At 39.7% G+C, this 16,778-nt stretch overlaps 1 protein-coding gene across 1 annotated transcript in view; it reads right to left on the bottom strand.

Annotated features, from left to right (window-relative positions):
• LOC137099553 (protein TANC2-like) overlaps positions 1-16,123 on the bottom strand; it is a 47,420-nt gene extending 31,297 nt beyond the window's left edge. The window contains exons 1-3 of the mRNA XM_067476544.1: positions 15,801-16,123; positions 2,132-2,224; positions 1,830-1,937 (exon numbers count right to left, since the gene is read on the bottom strand). Coding sequence (XP_067332645.1) covers positions 1,830-1,937; positions 2,132-2,192 — 169 coding nt within the window. The 5' untranslated portion in view covers positions 2,193-2,224; positions 15,801-16,123. The remainder of the gene's footprint in view (positions 1-1,829; positions 1,938-2,131; positions 2,225-15,800) is intronic.
• Positions 16,124-16,778: the final 655 nt, after the last annotated feature.

Below are 16,778 nucleotides of genomic sequence, written 5' to 3'. Positions count from 1 at the left end.
ACCTACAGCTTTACAAGAGGCCAATACATTTAGCAACAGAGAATGTTTGCCGTGTTGTGAAGATACCCCTGCCTTCCTGTTAGTGTGTCGGAGACAGTGTTTGACTTGCCGTCATGATTGTGAAAAGCATCGTCACAGTAGGCTTATGCCGCTGCTATTGTGGGTCACTAGGAGTGTCTTTTTCCATTTTCCCCATTGCCGTTCCTGCATTTAAGTGGTTTAGGAACTTTTTAGCCAAACAAACCAAAAAGGTTGCAGGTAAACTGAGTGCATCCCTCATTAAATAGAATCTCCTTGCCCCAAAAGCTAAAAATGTAAATAAACATATGACAAGGACACAACAAGATGGATTTACTGCAGTTAAGCTTATTTTATAGTTACTGCGGTTTTCACAGAAGACAGAGGGAGAAGAAGGAATAAAATGAAATCAGAGTTTGTGTGCACGTGTGCATGTTTGAGAACACAAACGAGTCAAGTTGCCTTGACTTGTAATAAGGAAGTGAGAAAGAGTGCTGGAGAGAGACTGCACATGGTAATGTTTAAGATAAGTGTGTCAAGTCAATCCTGAGGAGGAGGGGAAAAACGGAGAGGAGAAGAGAAGAGATGAAAGGAGAGGAGAGGAGAGTTTGGCAAGGGGTTTGGGTTACAGCGCTGTGTTTTCTCTCTCACTTAAGCGCACCAGGACGATCAAATGTAGGGTCACAGGTCAAACCCACCCCTCTCTACTGGCAGACACAACGTAACAGGTCACAGCTGTATGAGTGCCTGTGAGAGGGAGAAAGAGAGAAACTTTTCTAATGCTGGTTTCCCTTTGATTCTATTTTCCCTTTGAACCAGAGTCTAGCCTCCATCAGTAAGATATTCCTGTTCGGCTTCCGATGCGATTATCCCATGACATGGTGAAACTACAATAGGGACTAATCACCAAAGAATCCTACGGCAAATGGTAAATGGTCTGCTTAAATAATGCTTTACAATGTTGCTTCTCATTCACACACGCACAAACTTACATACCGATAAAGCATTCTGCCATGCAAGGTGCTCACCTGACCCACCGGGAGCAACTTGGGGTTCAGTGTCTTGCTCAAAGAGACTTTGGCACATAGCCAGAAAGGACTGGGAGTCAAACAACTGATCCTTTGGTCCTTGGAAGTCTAGCTACAGTCACTTCCTCAAACACTTCAAACCTTTCCAACTTTGCCCATTTTCCAAATAAAAAATAAAATATAGCCTTTCTTACAATTGGCCTCTCCAGTTTGATATAAAAACTTTGTATTCATGCTGACATGGTGCGACATTATACAGACTGACATAACAACAGCAATCATCCTGCATTACCAATCAGAATCCAGGTAAGGAAATCAGTAGGTTATACAAAACATTAGTGCTTCATATCAGCATATTTCAAGCTAAGATCACATTTATGTGTTTTTTTGTTTTTCTGTTCCTTAAAGTTTTATTGTTGTGGCTATTTAGTCCTCCGCACTGGCAGAAGTTGAAAAGAATTTAAGTTTAGTGATCTAGCATGGATAGTGCTTTGGATGGGTGGGTGTTGATAGGCAGCAGTATTGTTCAAGTTTATGCGTTGCATTTTGACATAACCAATCAGGTGTTGTCTGTGGTTCAACTGTGACTGTATACTGTGTAAGGAGCCATTTTTGCTAACGTTAGTCAGCAACAGTTCATCTGCTTGTTTCTTTTCTGTCTCCTTCCGTGTTTGCTGTCTTGAATGTGCTATTTGGATGTACATTATTGTGTTTAACTTTCGACACATTGGCGTTTTTGACATGTTTATTGTCTGGTGAGGTGAGTGCATAGGTAGACCCTACCTGTTCTTTTGCTCAGCCTAAGGTTTAGAAGGGGAGAGGAGGGAAGCGAGCGACTGAACCCCTCCATCATTCTGCCCTCTGATGCCTCTGACTCAATGCCACTGCCACCTTTAGAAAAAGAGAAGGGGGGTGAGAAGAGACTTTCGAGACTGAAAGAAGTCATTGTAAATCATGGGAACCACAATAAGAACATAAAGAGCTTCTATCATGATTGCATGTGTAGTACCAGACTATGAAAAGCACATCTCATGAACATGAATATTACAAGATGCCAAAATACATGATTAAACAGAGATACTGACCGCTGTTGTTGTTTTTGCGGCTTTTGCCTCCCAGAAGCATCTTTAGGCTGTTTCGGAACATGCTTACTCACAACACGTCTCACACAGACTTCCCTGAGAAGAGAGAGAGAGAGAGAGAGAGAGAGAGAGAGACATTTAACTCCTTAATAATAATTCCCTTTCATACATCATGCTTATTATAGCCTGACATCAAGTATCAGTATCAATCAACAGAGTAATACAGAACCATATTTACAGACCGTTATAAGACTGGATCCGACAATGTGCAATTATTGTTCCATTAGCATTCAAGCTAATGAGCATTCTACCACCAAGTTAACAACCTCTTTAGTCAAGAGACTTTTTACTCTTTAATAACACATACTGAATTGCATGATGTACAATCCTGAGGGTCTGTTTATTGTTTCCAGCATATTTTACTCTGCCAAAACATTTTAAAATGATGGATGTTTAAATAGATATGCAGGTAGTGGTAAGTGAAGGAAGCTACTCTTTATTTTTAAAACTGTATACGTTTCAACAAAAAAGGAAGTATATTGCATCCTATGTTTTGCAACACTCCCTCTGATCAGGGCCAGAACCTATTTCCTATTCATGATTGTAAACAAATCTCACAGTCCACTTTTCATCCCTCCTATTGCTGTAATGTACAGACAGAAGGGAAACAACAGTCAATAAGATAAAAAGACAACAAGAGAGCAAGCTGCTAGCGCAAACACTAGTTTGCTGAATGTTTTTGTTCACGGTCAAGTAAATAAATAAGTATATTTTTCTATTAAGAAATTAGCCTTACTTTGCTATTTCCGAGGGTAATTTAATTTGGCCCTGTTGTACTTTGTTGTACAAGTTATACTTGAGAAACTTGGATTGACACGCAGTGATACCATCCATCCATCCATTATCTTAACTGCTTATCCCATTCAGAACCGAGGTACCAGGAAGAAACCCACACAAGCACAGGGAGAACAATCAAGCTCCATTTGTGTTGGGGACCTTCTAGCTATGAGGCAGCAGCCAAACCGCACCACCACAGTGCTGCACACACATAGAGGTACACGGTCTGAAAAGTATAAGAACCTATGATATCGAAGAATTCTGTGGGCAACCACCCTACGCCTAAATGAATCTTAAAGAATTTTCAGCTTACAGAATCACAGTCTGATTACTAAGCTTGTTTTATCTACACATATTTATGAGCGTTTTGCTGTTTGAGTCTACCGAATATCCCATTTGTCTCACAGAAAAAGTGGGATTATTCTTCACACACACATGCACATACACCCCGTCTTCTTGATATACTACAGTGTGACTCTTGAACACACCCAAATTGCCTGATAATACTGTTGCTAGGCAACCGTCTGTCGCTGCTATTGATGAGAATGCGTATTAACCCTGTTGGCTCTGATAGTGTATGCTTCTATGTGGTGTTAAAGGCTACAGGACATTGCATATGGGGTGTCATGTGTCCAGTAAACACAGCACATCTCCTGTGCCTAATTACACACTTCAAAAACTATGTAAGAAACTGCAATAATTTCCTCTTTAGTCAAACATCTTTTCTGTATTTTCAGTGCCAAAGATAATTTTTTATAACATTTTAATTGCATGTGATGGTTCACTGACTTTCAAAGCTATTTCATCATTAGCTAATGGTAAAATGCTAATAAAAGTAACAGTTAGAGTATGATTTGGGCCAAAGTTTCTGTTTGAATCCACCTTGAGGACAAAATGCTGGATTTATTCCCAATCCCAACACGAAAATTGTATTTCATATTTGAACCCAATATATATTTAGGTTTTTGCAGTTTTTTTTTGGTATCTCATGTGTCCCTCAAGGTCGACTCCGGGGAAGACCAACTGCATGGGTCAAAATGTCATTCTCCTATGACCACTAAACAAATCAGACCTTTCAGTGCTCCAGCTGTCTATTTATCTGTTCGGTGTAGAAATATCCAAAGTGGCCAAATTGTATCAATATGCCATCAGCCCAACTGATCCCTTCCCTAATCCTAACATGATAACTAAATTTGGATGGGTCCTGTCAGTTCCCACCCTACTTACAGCACAAACATTTTATTAACAAAATTAGTTATATGTCCGAAATTTTAAGCTAACACATACCCCACAGTTGTTGTCCTTATGATAGCTAAACATACTTACATGCACACAACCTAACACTCTCACATTCAGAAAAGAAAATAACTGCACATCCTTAACTTATAAGACTTATAAATTAAGAGCCAGAATTCAAACAGACTTTACACCTATTTTCTGTGTTTTTGTTCTCTACCTCATTTTATTGAAACCTTGATTTGTAGCAGTTTCCCAGACAGTATTTAAATGAAACCAATAGCAAGCCCTAATCTAAAATACTAAATCTTAGTTTAATCAGATTTTATTGACCTCTTTACTATGGAATCAACAGGAGCTAAAAACTACATTCCAAATTTTATCTCTTTCTCCTAAAGTCAATTACTCATCAGCATTTATCCATTTGAACAGAAACTTAGTATTCTACCACATCCACACAAATCAGAACATGTGTGTGTCTTTGTGACTGTGACACAGAGGATTTTAATGATATCAGAGGCCAAAGTGCGTCTGTGCATAGTCAGAGAGTGTGACGTGACTAAGCCAAATATCTCAGGCTGTCATTAAAAACATACCAGTCATTCACATTTAAAACACTATGACTAACTGCTGACCTCTGTCCCCCTCTATTGACCACTGATGTTTACAGCAGCATCGTTATTACTTTCCTCCAGTCATAGCCTCCAGAACACTCTATTGTTAGAGTCCAAAGTGGGATTTCAAAACAAAAGATGTGTGGATGCAACAAAAGACACATTTAATACAAGCTATTATTCCCAATTCTACACTTTGTAATTTAGTTTTTAATATAAGTGTGTTCAGTTTACAAAAGTGAAAAAAATACTGAAGAAGAAAAAGCTTGATGTTTCAGTGTGCTGTTGATTCACACTGTTGCGTGTATAACCCACAAGATGGTGCCCCTGTCCCCCTATGGATTCTACGGTCTGATGAAACTCCGAATACACCATGATATCACTCAGTACATATTAAATTGCATAAAAGTGTTAAATAGTGGAGCATTATCTTTAAAAACAGTCTCTGGCTAAATGCAGACAGCATTTAATCCACAAGCTACTAAGAGATAACTTGTTTTTTTATAGCTGATGTCATGCAAAGTTATTATAACCAGTAAGTGTAAAGGTGGTGGGGCTCTGTAAAATGACATGAGCTGAGCTCCCAGTGAGCGCAGCAACCCCCTAAAGGTTCCTATGTGAGTCTATTTCTGTTGTTACAGTACACACGACGGCTGGACCATGCTGGGGCACAATCTCATACTCAATGTAATGACACAACCCTCTAGAGAAAAAAAATGACACTTGCTAAATGTCACAGTCCTCTGGAGGAAGAATGACTTAGACTTGAAAACTGAAAAAACTATGCATCTCATCCAGGACTTCAGGATACAGACTCTCACTCCCACGAAACTGGAATGGACACCTAGTCTCCAGCTTTCGGTTCAGCAGTTAATGGTAAAGTTGAGGGAAACCTAATTTGCAGTATATAGACCCTTTTCTGTTCTTGTGAAAAATGTTAAAGTCACAATTACTTTAGTTTTTCAATTGCTCAACAGTTTAGAGACTTCTTTGCTAAAATTTTCACTCCAAATATTTTCAATAGGTGACAGTTCTGGACAGCACCAATCCACCTGTCAATCTCGTGCTCCATTTTACTATCACCTGTGAACAAGACCCAAGATATGTGTAGAACGAATTCAATAAAGTTTTCACAAATATTAATGTGGATTCCTAGAGGACTTATTGACGATTGCAGGAACAGCGAGTCCCATTGCACTATGTTCCCTTACAATTAAAGTCTCTTGTATCTGCATTCTCTTGTTCTCTCTCATTACATTACATGTATGTGCTATAGTTTGGTGTGTGTGTGTGTGTGTGTGTGTGTGTGTGTGTGTGTGTGTGTGTGTGTGTGTGTGTTTATATCCACAAGAGAACAAGTCATTCAGGCACAGAACAATCAGTCTGACACTGTTTTTGACAAACAACACTATGTGTTCATTTTTTCAATAAATTCTTGAAGAGATGCATACAGTATTATCGGGATCTAATTCAGTATTCATTTCTGGTAAAAAAAAAAATAAAAAAAATTGTATCCTAAACCCTCAGCAAATAAAACCACAACTATCTGCATGACTAGTCTATGAATAATCTTATAATCTGTCTGAGACAGAGTCCATCACATGCTTCTGGATAGCTGCAGCTGATGTCCTGCTGTTTCATAGATAGACAGCAGTGGTTAGCTTAGCCATGCTAATGTGTCACAGTGTTAATCTTTCATGACAAGCAATCGTGAATGATGGGATTGAGTCTAAAAAGCCAAGACTGCATCCAACACACACACACACACACACACACACACACACACACACACACACACACACACACACACACACACTTTACCAAATGTCTATTTTTACTACTTTTACTATTTGAACTTACTGAGTGTCAGAATGTGTTTAAAAATCTGAATCGGAAAATTAAATAATTTATGCTAAAGTGCAGTACAGTCAAATGTGATATGCCAAACTACAATGTAAATTGCAACTGGAATAGTAACTTTAGCAGAATAAGGTAAATTAAAAAATAAAAATTATGTGCTCAACCACAAACATAGAAAACAACAAATGGCGAAACATCCTAAAGATGACGCAGGGGGAGGAGGCCAAAGTGAGGCTGTAGAGCTGACGTGCGGGTGAGGTTACGAAGGAAGCCACACAAATCGCTTTCCTCACCATCACAAGATCTTTCACTAATAAGACGAAAGAACAGAAACTACAGTTTAAAAAAAACAATATTATGAGCTAGCAGGTTGCGCAATACACTTATAAGACAGGAACAGGGACAGTGGAAAGATCAGAATAATGGGGCTTTGCCTTTATGTAAACAGCTAATGTACCAGTATTAAGACTGTAGGCAGGCACATGCTGATTTAAAGGCAGTGCTCCCTAAATTCCATTAGCATGTTAACTGTGTCACTAAGGAAGCAAATACACTGAACAAGGTCTACTCAAACATCAAACACGCCTTTAAGGCTTCGCCGCTACCACACCTAGGCCAGGCAGACCATGTGTGTCCTTGCTCTTAATTATCCCCCTCAAGAAAAGTGGCCTTACTACATCCAGAACTGTTAAAACACTGCCAGAGGGGGCCTCTAATCAGCTGCGGGACTGCTTCAAATCAACAAACTGAAATATATTTGAACATAAGGACCCGGAGCAGTACACAAAAGCTGTCCTGTGGTATATTAAGTACTACACGACTACTGTCACTGTGAACAAGAGCATCTGGGTCTATTCTAACAGAAACCCTGGCTAACAAAATATGTGTAGTGTTGGTTCAAGGAAAGGAACATTGCATTTCGTTCTGGTGATGGGGTACAATGCAGTGCTGGGAGAACCAGCCCAAAGGGAGCTATCAGGGAGGCCACGGCTGCTAATAGATGAAGGAACATTCACTAAAAAAGATTTGTGTGCTCAACGAACAACATTTTCGTAGCACGTCCATTCGTCCAACACTGGTTAGGCAACTGATTTCTGTGCACAAAACATAATCAGGTGAGAACTGTGACTACCCTTCTTAAGTTATTTTGGAGGGAGAAATAAAGTACTTTAATACATTTTTTAGCTCACAATGTCGACAAAGTAACATTTATAATGTTTATAATAATGTTTGTAATATTTAAATAGGCTCATTAATTTGCCTCACTTGATATTGCACATGGCGCATGTGCACATGACAGTGGCAATGCTGAAACAATATATCTGCTTCTGGATGAAGGACTTCTTGACTCTAGACAAGAGAGTAGGCATCCACATTTCTTTCGCAGGCCCAGCCCTGGCATCCTCCAGATCTGCATGCTGAGCCCCCTAACCTAAGCCCTAGACGCACATGACTGAACCCCTGCCCACTCCAGCAACACCATAATCAAGTTTGCTGATGGCACCAAAGTGGTGGGGCTCATTACTGGGGCAGATGAGTTGGCATAGTGCGGTGAGGTGAAGCAGCTGTCTGTCTGTTGCATATAGACAACAACCTGAAGACTAAAGAGCTGATCATAGACTAGAAAGACAAAAACTAATATCCAGCTTCTGTACTTCAGTGAAAAAGTGTGGAAAGGATTTCCGACATCTGGTTCCTGGGCATCTACATAGAGTACAACCTGTCCTGGAGCACCAACACCACTGCTGCCATCAAGAAGGTACAACAAAGACTGCACTTCCTGAGAATACTCTAAAAAAAACCCATTACACATAAACTGCCTGTGTCCGTTACACTTTGCTCCGTAGGGACCATAGTGACCTACTGCATCTATGTGTGGTTTTCCAGTTGCATAGCTGCAGAAAGGAAGGCGCACCAGAGGGTAATCACCACAGCCCAGAAGATTATTGGCTGCCCTCACCCACTTTTGGAATATCTATATCTAGATTTTGCTGCCTCAGGAGAGCCCAGGACATCGTCAGGGACCCACCTCATCCTGGTAACTCTCACTTTGAACTACTGCCCTCGGGCAGATGGTTCAGAAAAATTAAAACAAAACCTGAACATTTTTGCAAAACTCACTGTGCCAGACTTACAGTGCAATGTCTTGTGTGTGTCGTTGGATGTATTTATCTTTTTTTTTTATTTATTTATCGTTTTTATTTTATCTGACAGCTAAGGATTGCATTTAAATTTTGTTGCACAATGGCAATAAAAAGATCCTATTCTACTCTATGAGACAGATCTTGAGGGAAATGAGGAGTCTGATCTGAGTCACTTGTGGTCGTCTGTAGCCAGTAAATGTGACTCAGTGCTGACACAGCGAGAAGCTCATTCATGTGAACGTGTGTAAAAAACACACACCATCTGTCCTTAGTTACTGCTCCCTCTGATCTCCTCTAACTTTTCTGCTATAAACACACAAACAGAAGAGTTTGGTCCAAATTTGAGACTAACAGGAAAGATGGAGAACAACACTTTAGCTATATCCTTAGTGCTTAGCTTGATTCTATCTGTAGATAACAGTATTCTTTTATATTGTGTTCTTAAATCAAGGTATCACCATACAGTTCACAAACCTGTCCAAAAGAAAACAAAGTCAAACCAAGTTCTTTAATAATTTTAAATAATTTATTTAATGTTCTTATGTTTTTATCCATTCATTCATATCTGTAACCGCTTATCCTGTGTAAAGCTGGAAGGGGGCTAGAGTCTATCCCAGCTGTCATAGGGTGAGAGGTGGGGTAACATGCATGTCTTTGGACTGTGGGAGGAAACCAGGGTCTCCCCACGCAAGGGAAAACATGCAAACTCCACAGAGAAGGGCCATGGTCAGCTGGGGACACGAACCCGCAACCTTCTAGGTGTGAGCTGGCAGGACTAACCACTCTATCATGGTGGAGCCATTTATGTGTTTAACTTGGATTATCTCAATAAACATCTAAGTCAAATGTATTTCAATTCCACATCTTAGACACACAGTTGAGTAATGTCTGTAGTGTCATGAGGACATACTTAGATTTTGATCTTTTTAATTTTTGGTTTCTAAAATTTGGTTTTTAGTTTGTCATTACACAGATTTTCACTGAAGTACAATGAGCAAAACATTTTAACAACTGTATCAGGCTGCAGCATAACAAAATGGAATAGGTCAATTATGATAGAGTAAGTGACCTATCTTCCATCTAGCAGCCAGAGGAAATAGGACAGAGGCAAGAGTGACTGTCGGTGACATATCTGAACCACACGTCTGTTGGTTATATATTTCAATGACAGACAAAGTCGAGGTGGGAGTTGACATGTAGGTGTCAAAACAGGATTTTTAGGTGGGAGACAGCAGGTAACTTCCTAATTTAAACTGACAGTACATGTTTATATATTAGAGATTCAACCCAAATCACCATTGTAGAGTTGTTTACTAGGGAGCAGTGACAAGATTACGTTTAAGGTGTAAAATGTAATGTCAACTGAATGTCTTGGTTGCAGTTTTTAAGTAATCTAAGTAAAGACAGGATATCACTCCACAATTTCGTCCAGTAACGGTGGCGAACTAGTATAAAAGTTTTTTTTACCACAGCTGTAAAAAAAATGCAAATTTCATTCAAATGATTCTACTGGCTTAACCTGTTCCAAGATAATAATTACTATTGTTTGTGTATCAGGGCTGATGTCTATTTATGAAGCAACATCACTGGTATTATTCCATGGGGACTGTATCATGATCAAGGTATGTTAGTGAGTATTTTTCATCCTGATTCTTCTTTAGGTCAACCAAGAGTTTGAGCTGGCTGATTCCCCTTTTCCTTAACACCTCTGAGGGATTTCCCTTTTTACCAGCCACACAAAGAGCTGCTGTTTGCGCTACGCAGAGGAAATTACCACTGCCACTCACACAACTTATTCAAACAACTTATTCAGGAATACACCTGCACACACACTAAACCCCGAGCAAACATACAGAGCTGGTTTGTTTGGCTATAAGCCTCGTTGTGAGTCAGTATGTATGTTCGTTATTTGCAAGATGGCCTTGCCTTTAGCTGAACACAGACGCACACACACACACACACACACACACAGCCAGCCTCTTATCTGTCTTCCTCAGAGGAGCCAATCCCAACTTCCTGCAATCGCTCAGGACTCCCACAACTTGCCACATACAGGAAGTGCTTGTGTGTGTGTGCATTTGTGTGTAAAAGAAGTTCCTGTAGATAAACAAACAAAGGCCCAACTGATATGCTCACCTTTTACCTTTCATGGCGTAAACATATTTCACTTTTGCACTCAGTAGAAGTTTAAAAGAATAAGTGACTCTACACTGGTGACCCCCTGTGGCACATTGCTCACATAAACATGAACATCTTGTGTGTGGAAACAAACTAGGTTAAACTTTATCAGTGCGTTCCAATCCAATTCGGGGAGCAGACACCCTCTCTACTTTTAAGATTAGGCTTAAAACCTTCCTTTTTGATAAAGCTTATAGTTAAAACTGCTCACTCAACCTGAACTAGCTTTTCTCTATACAGTTATTATACTTTTCCCTCTTCACTTTCCACTCACCCCAACCTGTCAAGGCAGATGTCCGTCCACCCTGAGCCTGGTTCTGCTGGAGGTTTCTCCCATTAAAGGGAGTTTTTCCTCTCCACTCTTGCCTAGGGCTTGCTCATGGGGGATTTGTTGGGTTGCTTCTACATACTTGTGTAGTCTGGACTTTATTCTGTAAAGTGCCTTGAGATGACTTTGTTGTAAATTGGCGCTATATAAATAAAGTTGAATTGAATTGAATTGAATTGGTTTTTACTTGGATGTGGCACACTCTGGCTCAAACATTGATATAGTGTGGACCAGAGCTGTTTTTTGTTTTTCTTTTTAGGGAAATAATTAAATATCCAGTAAACTCATCAATATAAGAGCTGTTTCAATCCAAAAAGTACAGTCTATGCAGACTGACTGAAGTCATTTTAAAATCCAATAGCTTTGGCCTACTGCACGCCCTATTGATATACGTTGCATCAGTGAAGACACCAGTAAGCAAAGGCTTGCTGATAGGAAAACAATGACACCGAAACATCTGAGAAGCACTGTGTGGACAGGCTGTTTGCTGATTATACATCTAACAGACAAACACCACTCACCAGCTTATTGTAACCAGGTAAAGTGCTAGGGGCACCAAACGAGTGGAGTGGTGTCAGTTGCACGACCTTATGTAATGTAATACTAAAGGACAGCAGTGTTTCTGAATTAATTTAAACAAATGACAACTTACTGTTGTTTATTAAATGGCTGTGGTCACCACACACAGCAAGCACAATTACATACATGCACAACAGCAGTACCTACTGTATATTAATTAATTAATTTTGTCTGTGGCTACATGGATTATTAACCTGAATGCTGTCCAACAAACTGAATCCGCGTTTATGTGGTGAAGTCATGCTGATATAGAGCCAACCACAATCAAAGCTGTGGCAACATTTTTACTCTGACTTTTTATAATAATGCTTGCGTAGGTTTCCCTTGGGTACTCAAGTTTCCTCCCACAGTCTAAAAACATGCACGCTAGGTTAACTGGTGACTCTAAATTGTCCGTAGGTGTAAATTTGAGTATGAATGGATTAATGAATGTGTGAATGGTTGTCTGACTGTGTATGTCTCTCTGTGTTGCCCAAGACTGGTGACCTGTCCAGGGTGTATCCTGCCTCTCACCTAATGAGAGCTGGGATTGGCTCCAGCCTGGGTACAGGCCTGTATATTTATAACATTTAAGAATTCATAGTATTATCCTTGACACAATGTCTCCCTAGTGTTATCTGGCAATCATGGTGTTTCAATTACATTCAGATTTCAGTTCCTGAAATTACACCATGGCAATGAAGGTGTAATTTAGCTGGAGTTCAATACGGCATTAAAATTTCTTTTTTTAAAAACAGTGCATCATTGTTACTCTGGATATTCCACAACGACAGATAATAACAATTACTCTTTTCACTGGAACTATCTTCCCCCTCATGAAACCTGTCTACTCTTTGGAAACCACTTTACTCGTAACCAAGACCTTAACCTCACAGGACAAGGACTCCCTTTCCCACTCATCTTGGTTAAAGTCTGGTTGTGCATGTTTTGGATTTTAACAAGCACGGCACAGGGCAGAATGTGATTTTACTGAGTGAATTTAGGCTTTATCAAAGTATTGTTATTGAGAATATCTTTGTTTGGACTGCAATCAGAAGTTCCACTGTCCTAACAGCGGAACTTTATGACTGGTCTGTTTGTCCGCCACGGTGCGCATGGGGTCTCGACCCACCCTGTTTCCATTTCTGTGGAAATGTATTTTAATATAATAACACTTATCCAGCGAGCAGGTTGTTTTTGGAGACTAATTTTATGGAGGAGCAGAAAACCTCATGTAAGAGAAGTTAAAAACCCTTAAAAAAAGAAACATCCAAATGCTTAAAAAGAGCTTTGCAGACAACAGCCAGAGGGCAAACAACTGGATTCAGTACTACATCCCAGTAAATCCAATAAAAATGTAAGTGCCGTGAAATTCAAGGTATTTTAAGCTGCTCGTCATAGAGAATATAGCATGTAGAGGATAATCTAAGTTTGGCAGGATAATTTATTACTTTGGTTTATACAGTTATAACATTGGTCATATACATACTGACAATGATTAAACACATTATTATACATCACTGCCCAGGGGTTAACATTGGACTGACAAAACATCTTTACTAATAGATTATTATTCTCTCTATGCTTCCTCTTGTAACCTTTATCACTCCCACAGTGGGAGCATCCTGTTAGGATACATTACACTGCTGCATGGCAAATGGACTCCAAACTGCTGAATAATGCCATACATTTTCCACTGCAAAACGAAAAGCTCAAAAGATCATCAAGGACACCAGTCAGGTGGTTCACACGCATGGAAAATGATCCGGGACATTAATTTGTGTGCTGGCCATTTCTGAGAAGTCAGAATGATGTTCACACTCAGGCAAAGTCCAAAAAACATGCACGTTTAAGTAATACGAGTTTAAGTAGTATGTGTAAATAAATGCAATTAAACTTCCTCCTGACTTCCCTATAGTAAAATATCTCTCTGCCTCTAGCTTAAAAAGGCCTCCAGATGACATCACTTGGAAGAACCTTCGGTTCACATTATGTTATCTAGTTGCTCACACTATAAAGTTTGTAATCATGGTCAACCTGCTTTTCCAGAGTTCCTCCAGATGACATTATCTGAACTCCAAATAATGAAAGACTCCTCAAGTTGATTTGGAGGAGGAACTGGAGCAGAGAAATATTTTGATGTAGGGAAGTCAGAGGGAAGATTTAAAGCATTAAAGCACATTTACACCCTGATTTAGACTTGAAAATTGGTGAAGTTGCCCTTTAATGCTGAATTTGTGAAGTGCAATGCAATAAATATACTGTCATAGTTAATCACCACAGCACTTAACAAAGTTTTGTATTCTTTTAATTAGCATAGTCCTACTCTGCAAGTGATCTAATTAATCTAATGACTGACATAGAGGGGGAGCTTTTAATCAGTCATGTTAATCCAGACAAGAACTACAGGGTTAGGCAGATTAACATGGGATTACACCCATCTGTAGTGCCACTGTCTAGGGAAAGAAGGCAGACAGAGGCTAAAAGGATACTATGAATATTACAAAGAAATAACTGAGAGAGACTGTTCTCTGCATTCTGCCAAAATTGTATCCACAGTTTTTAGAAAAACAGACAGCTGAAGTTCACTTCATGCCTTAATGAAGCCTCAGTGAATAGCTACTGTAGCTAGATGACTAGCTTTTGACTTGTATTGCGAAATACTGACAGGTGTTCCTATTATTTGGTTGACCCCATTTATTTTGATGAGGATACTTCTTTGTATAATGCAGCATATTTAGGTGGCAGTGTTTCCAGAATGACACATCTTTCTGACATAAGAAAAAACTTAATATTATCACCTTCACTAAGGAGGATGTGTTACAGGACTGTACTGTAGCATCAGACTGCATTAGTATCAGCTGCTAGTCTGAAAGTGACTAAAGCAAGGAGAAGAAACATGTAACAAAGCATCGAGGAGGATGGGGTACGCAGTGCAAAATGGAAATCTGAAGGCCTTTATAGCATATTTCCAAGTTGTTGCAGAATGCTACCTTACTGTGAGGGACTATGATGCCACGATGTGTTTATAGCACTGACTGATGCCCATCAAATTTAGCAACCGATGCAAATAAGGTTCAGAGTGCCCAACTCATTTGGTGATGCGGGTTTAATCAAATCTTGTATAAATTATTACAATTATTTGTGGCTAAAAGTGCAGGAACCTTTATCTTTCAAATAATTGCAAACATTGCATGAACATTTCTAGTAGCCACCAATACTAGTAAAAGGTGGCCAGAGGGGGACACAGTAACATTATCTGTCTGCTACATGAATAGATAGAGACTGCACAATGATGTATATTAATAATTGACACAGTTGTAAGACATAATTCCATCATGGCCACACAAAGGATTCTTGCCAAAACAACTATTATCCACCAGCTGGCTCAAACACACATCCAGTCTAGTGCAAACAACAGGAATTTAAAAATGTGTCCCAAAATGTGTGAGAAACCAGAGCAAAAAAAAAAAAGGGCAGAAAAAGTCAAATCATTTTCACACTTCTTATTTATTCTATGCCCCCTTTTATTAAAGTCTGAATTGTTATTTCCCCTGTCAGCAAGCAATAAGCTGTGCTAGACAGTATCCAGCAGTCTGTAATATTATGTTTTCAAATAGATTTGCTACCATCCAGGGTGTTTAAAATTATTATAAAGAGATAAATTCCCAGGAAACACATGAATATTAGTAAGAATAGCGTCTGAAAGGTTATTGTTGCGATGACTGCTGTTACACTGGCTTTGTTATTTGTTTGACATTATGGCCGTGCTGGCAGAGGATGTAAGCCTCACACACACAGATACACAAAGCATCTTACTACATCTGCCTCCACTTCCCTCGCGCGCGCGCGCGCGCACACACAGAGACACAGAGACACACACACACACACACACACGGGAAACATAATAAACCAACCTTGAGTGTTCGTTTCCCCTCAAATTTCCAGCGATAAGAAGAAAGTCAGACCGGCAGATAATAGGTCGGTCACGCTCGGGTTATTCTCAAGCCCTCGGTGCGTGTTCCTCCGTAAATTCCCGGTAGAAAACAACGCAGTCGTTGTGCGCGACGCGAATTCCCAATCTTCCCTTTTCCCCATTCGTTACCGGCTATTGGTGTCGCTTCATCAGTCAACCGTTGGTGATGTTAGGACCTTTATTTTCCTACCTCTGGTGAGCACGAGCTGACGTCCAAAGAGCCCGGAGGCACGAGTCTCCTCCGGTGCACGGGAGGGAATGAATTATTCATAAGAGGGGCGTGGTCATTACGCTCGGTGTGCGCGCGTGCGTGGACGTGTGCTCCAGACAGACAACAACACGGTCCCTGTCCGCAGCTGAGCCAGCAGCTGTCATCATGAAGGGGTCACGAGATGAAGGAGGACATCTAGTGGTCAACAGAAGAATTACAGCCCAAAACACAACGTGTGGCTGATTAAAAAGAAAAAAGAAACATAAGGTTCAAGAAAGGCGACTTTTTGTTAGTAGTTAGAGGTGGTAGTGACATTTGCTCAAGTATTGTGCTTAAGTAAAATTTTTTGGGTACTTTGTTTTTACTCCACCTACAATTCAGAGGAAATTGTACTTTTACTTCACTACCATTATTTTACCTTATTAGTTAATAGTCACTCTCTGCAGATATTTACTCTTAATAAAAAATGACATAATGTTTTCAATAACTGTAAATTCCTGTCAGTACACAAACTTTACCAGCTGTGCTGGTTTTGTTCCACACCAAGCTGATAAGTAACTTTGGCCTGAAATGTTCACTAACTACTAGTTTAAGTTTTCTTCACCATAATTCTCACCTTTGCATCTTTGTTATAAACATAGTAACATTCAACACTGTTTTTAAAACATTTGAAATAGGTGTACTTTTGTACTTCTATTGCATTTCAAA

The sequence above is a fragment of the Channa argus genome, chromosome 15, assembly GCF_033026475.1.
Source record: "Channa argus isolate prfri chromosome 15, Channa argus male v1.0, whole genome shotgun sequence".
NCBI lineage: Eukaryota > Metazoa > Chordata > Actinopteri > Anabantiformes > Channidae > Channa > Channa argus.
Note: the sequence above shows the minus strand (reverse complement) of the source record. Positions and strands in the feature narration are given on the sequence as shown.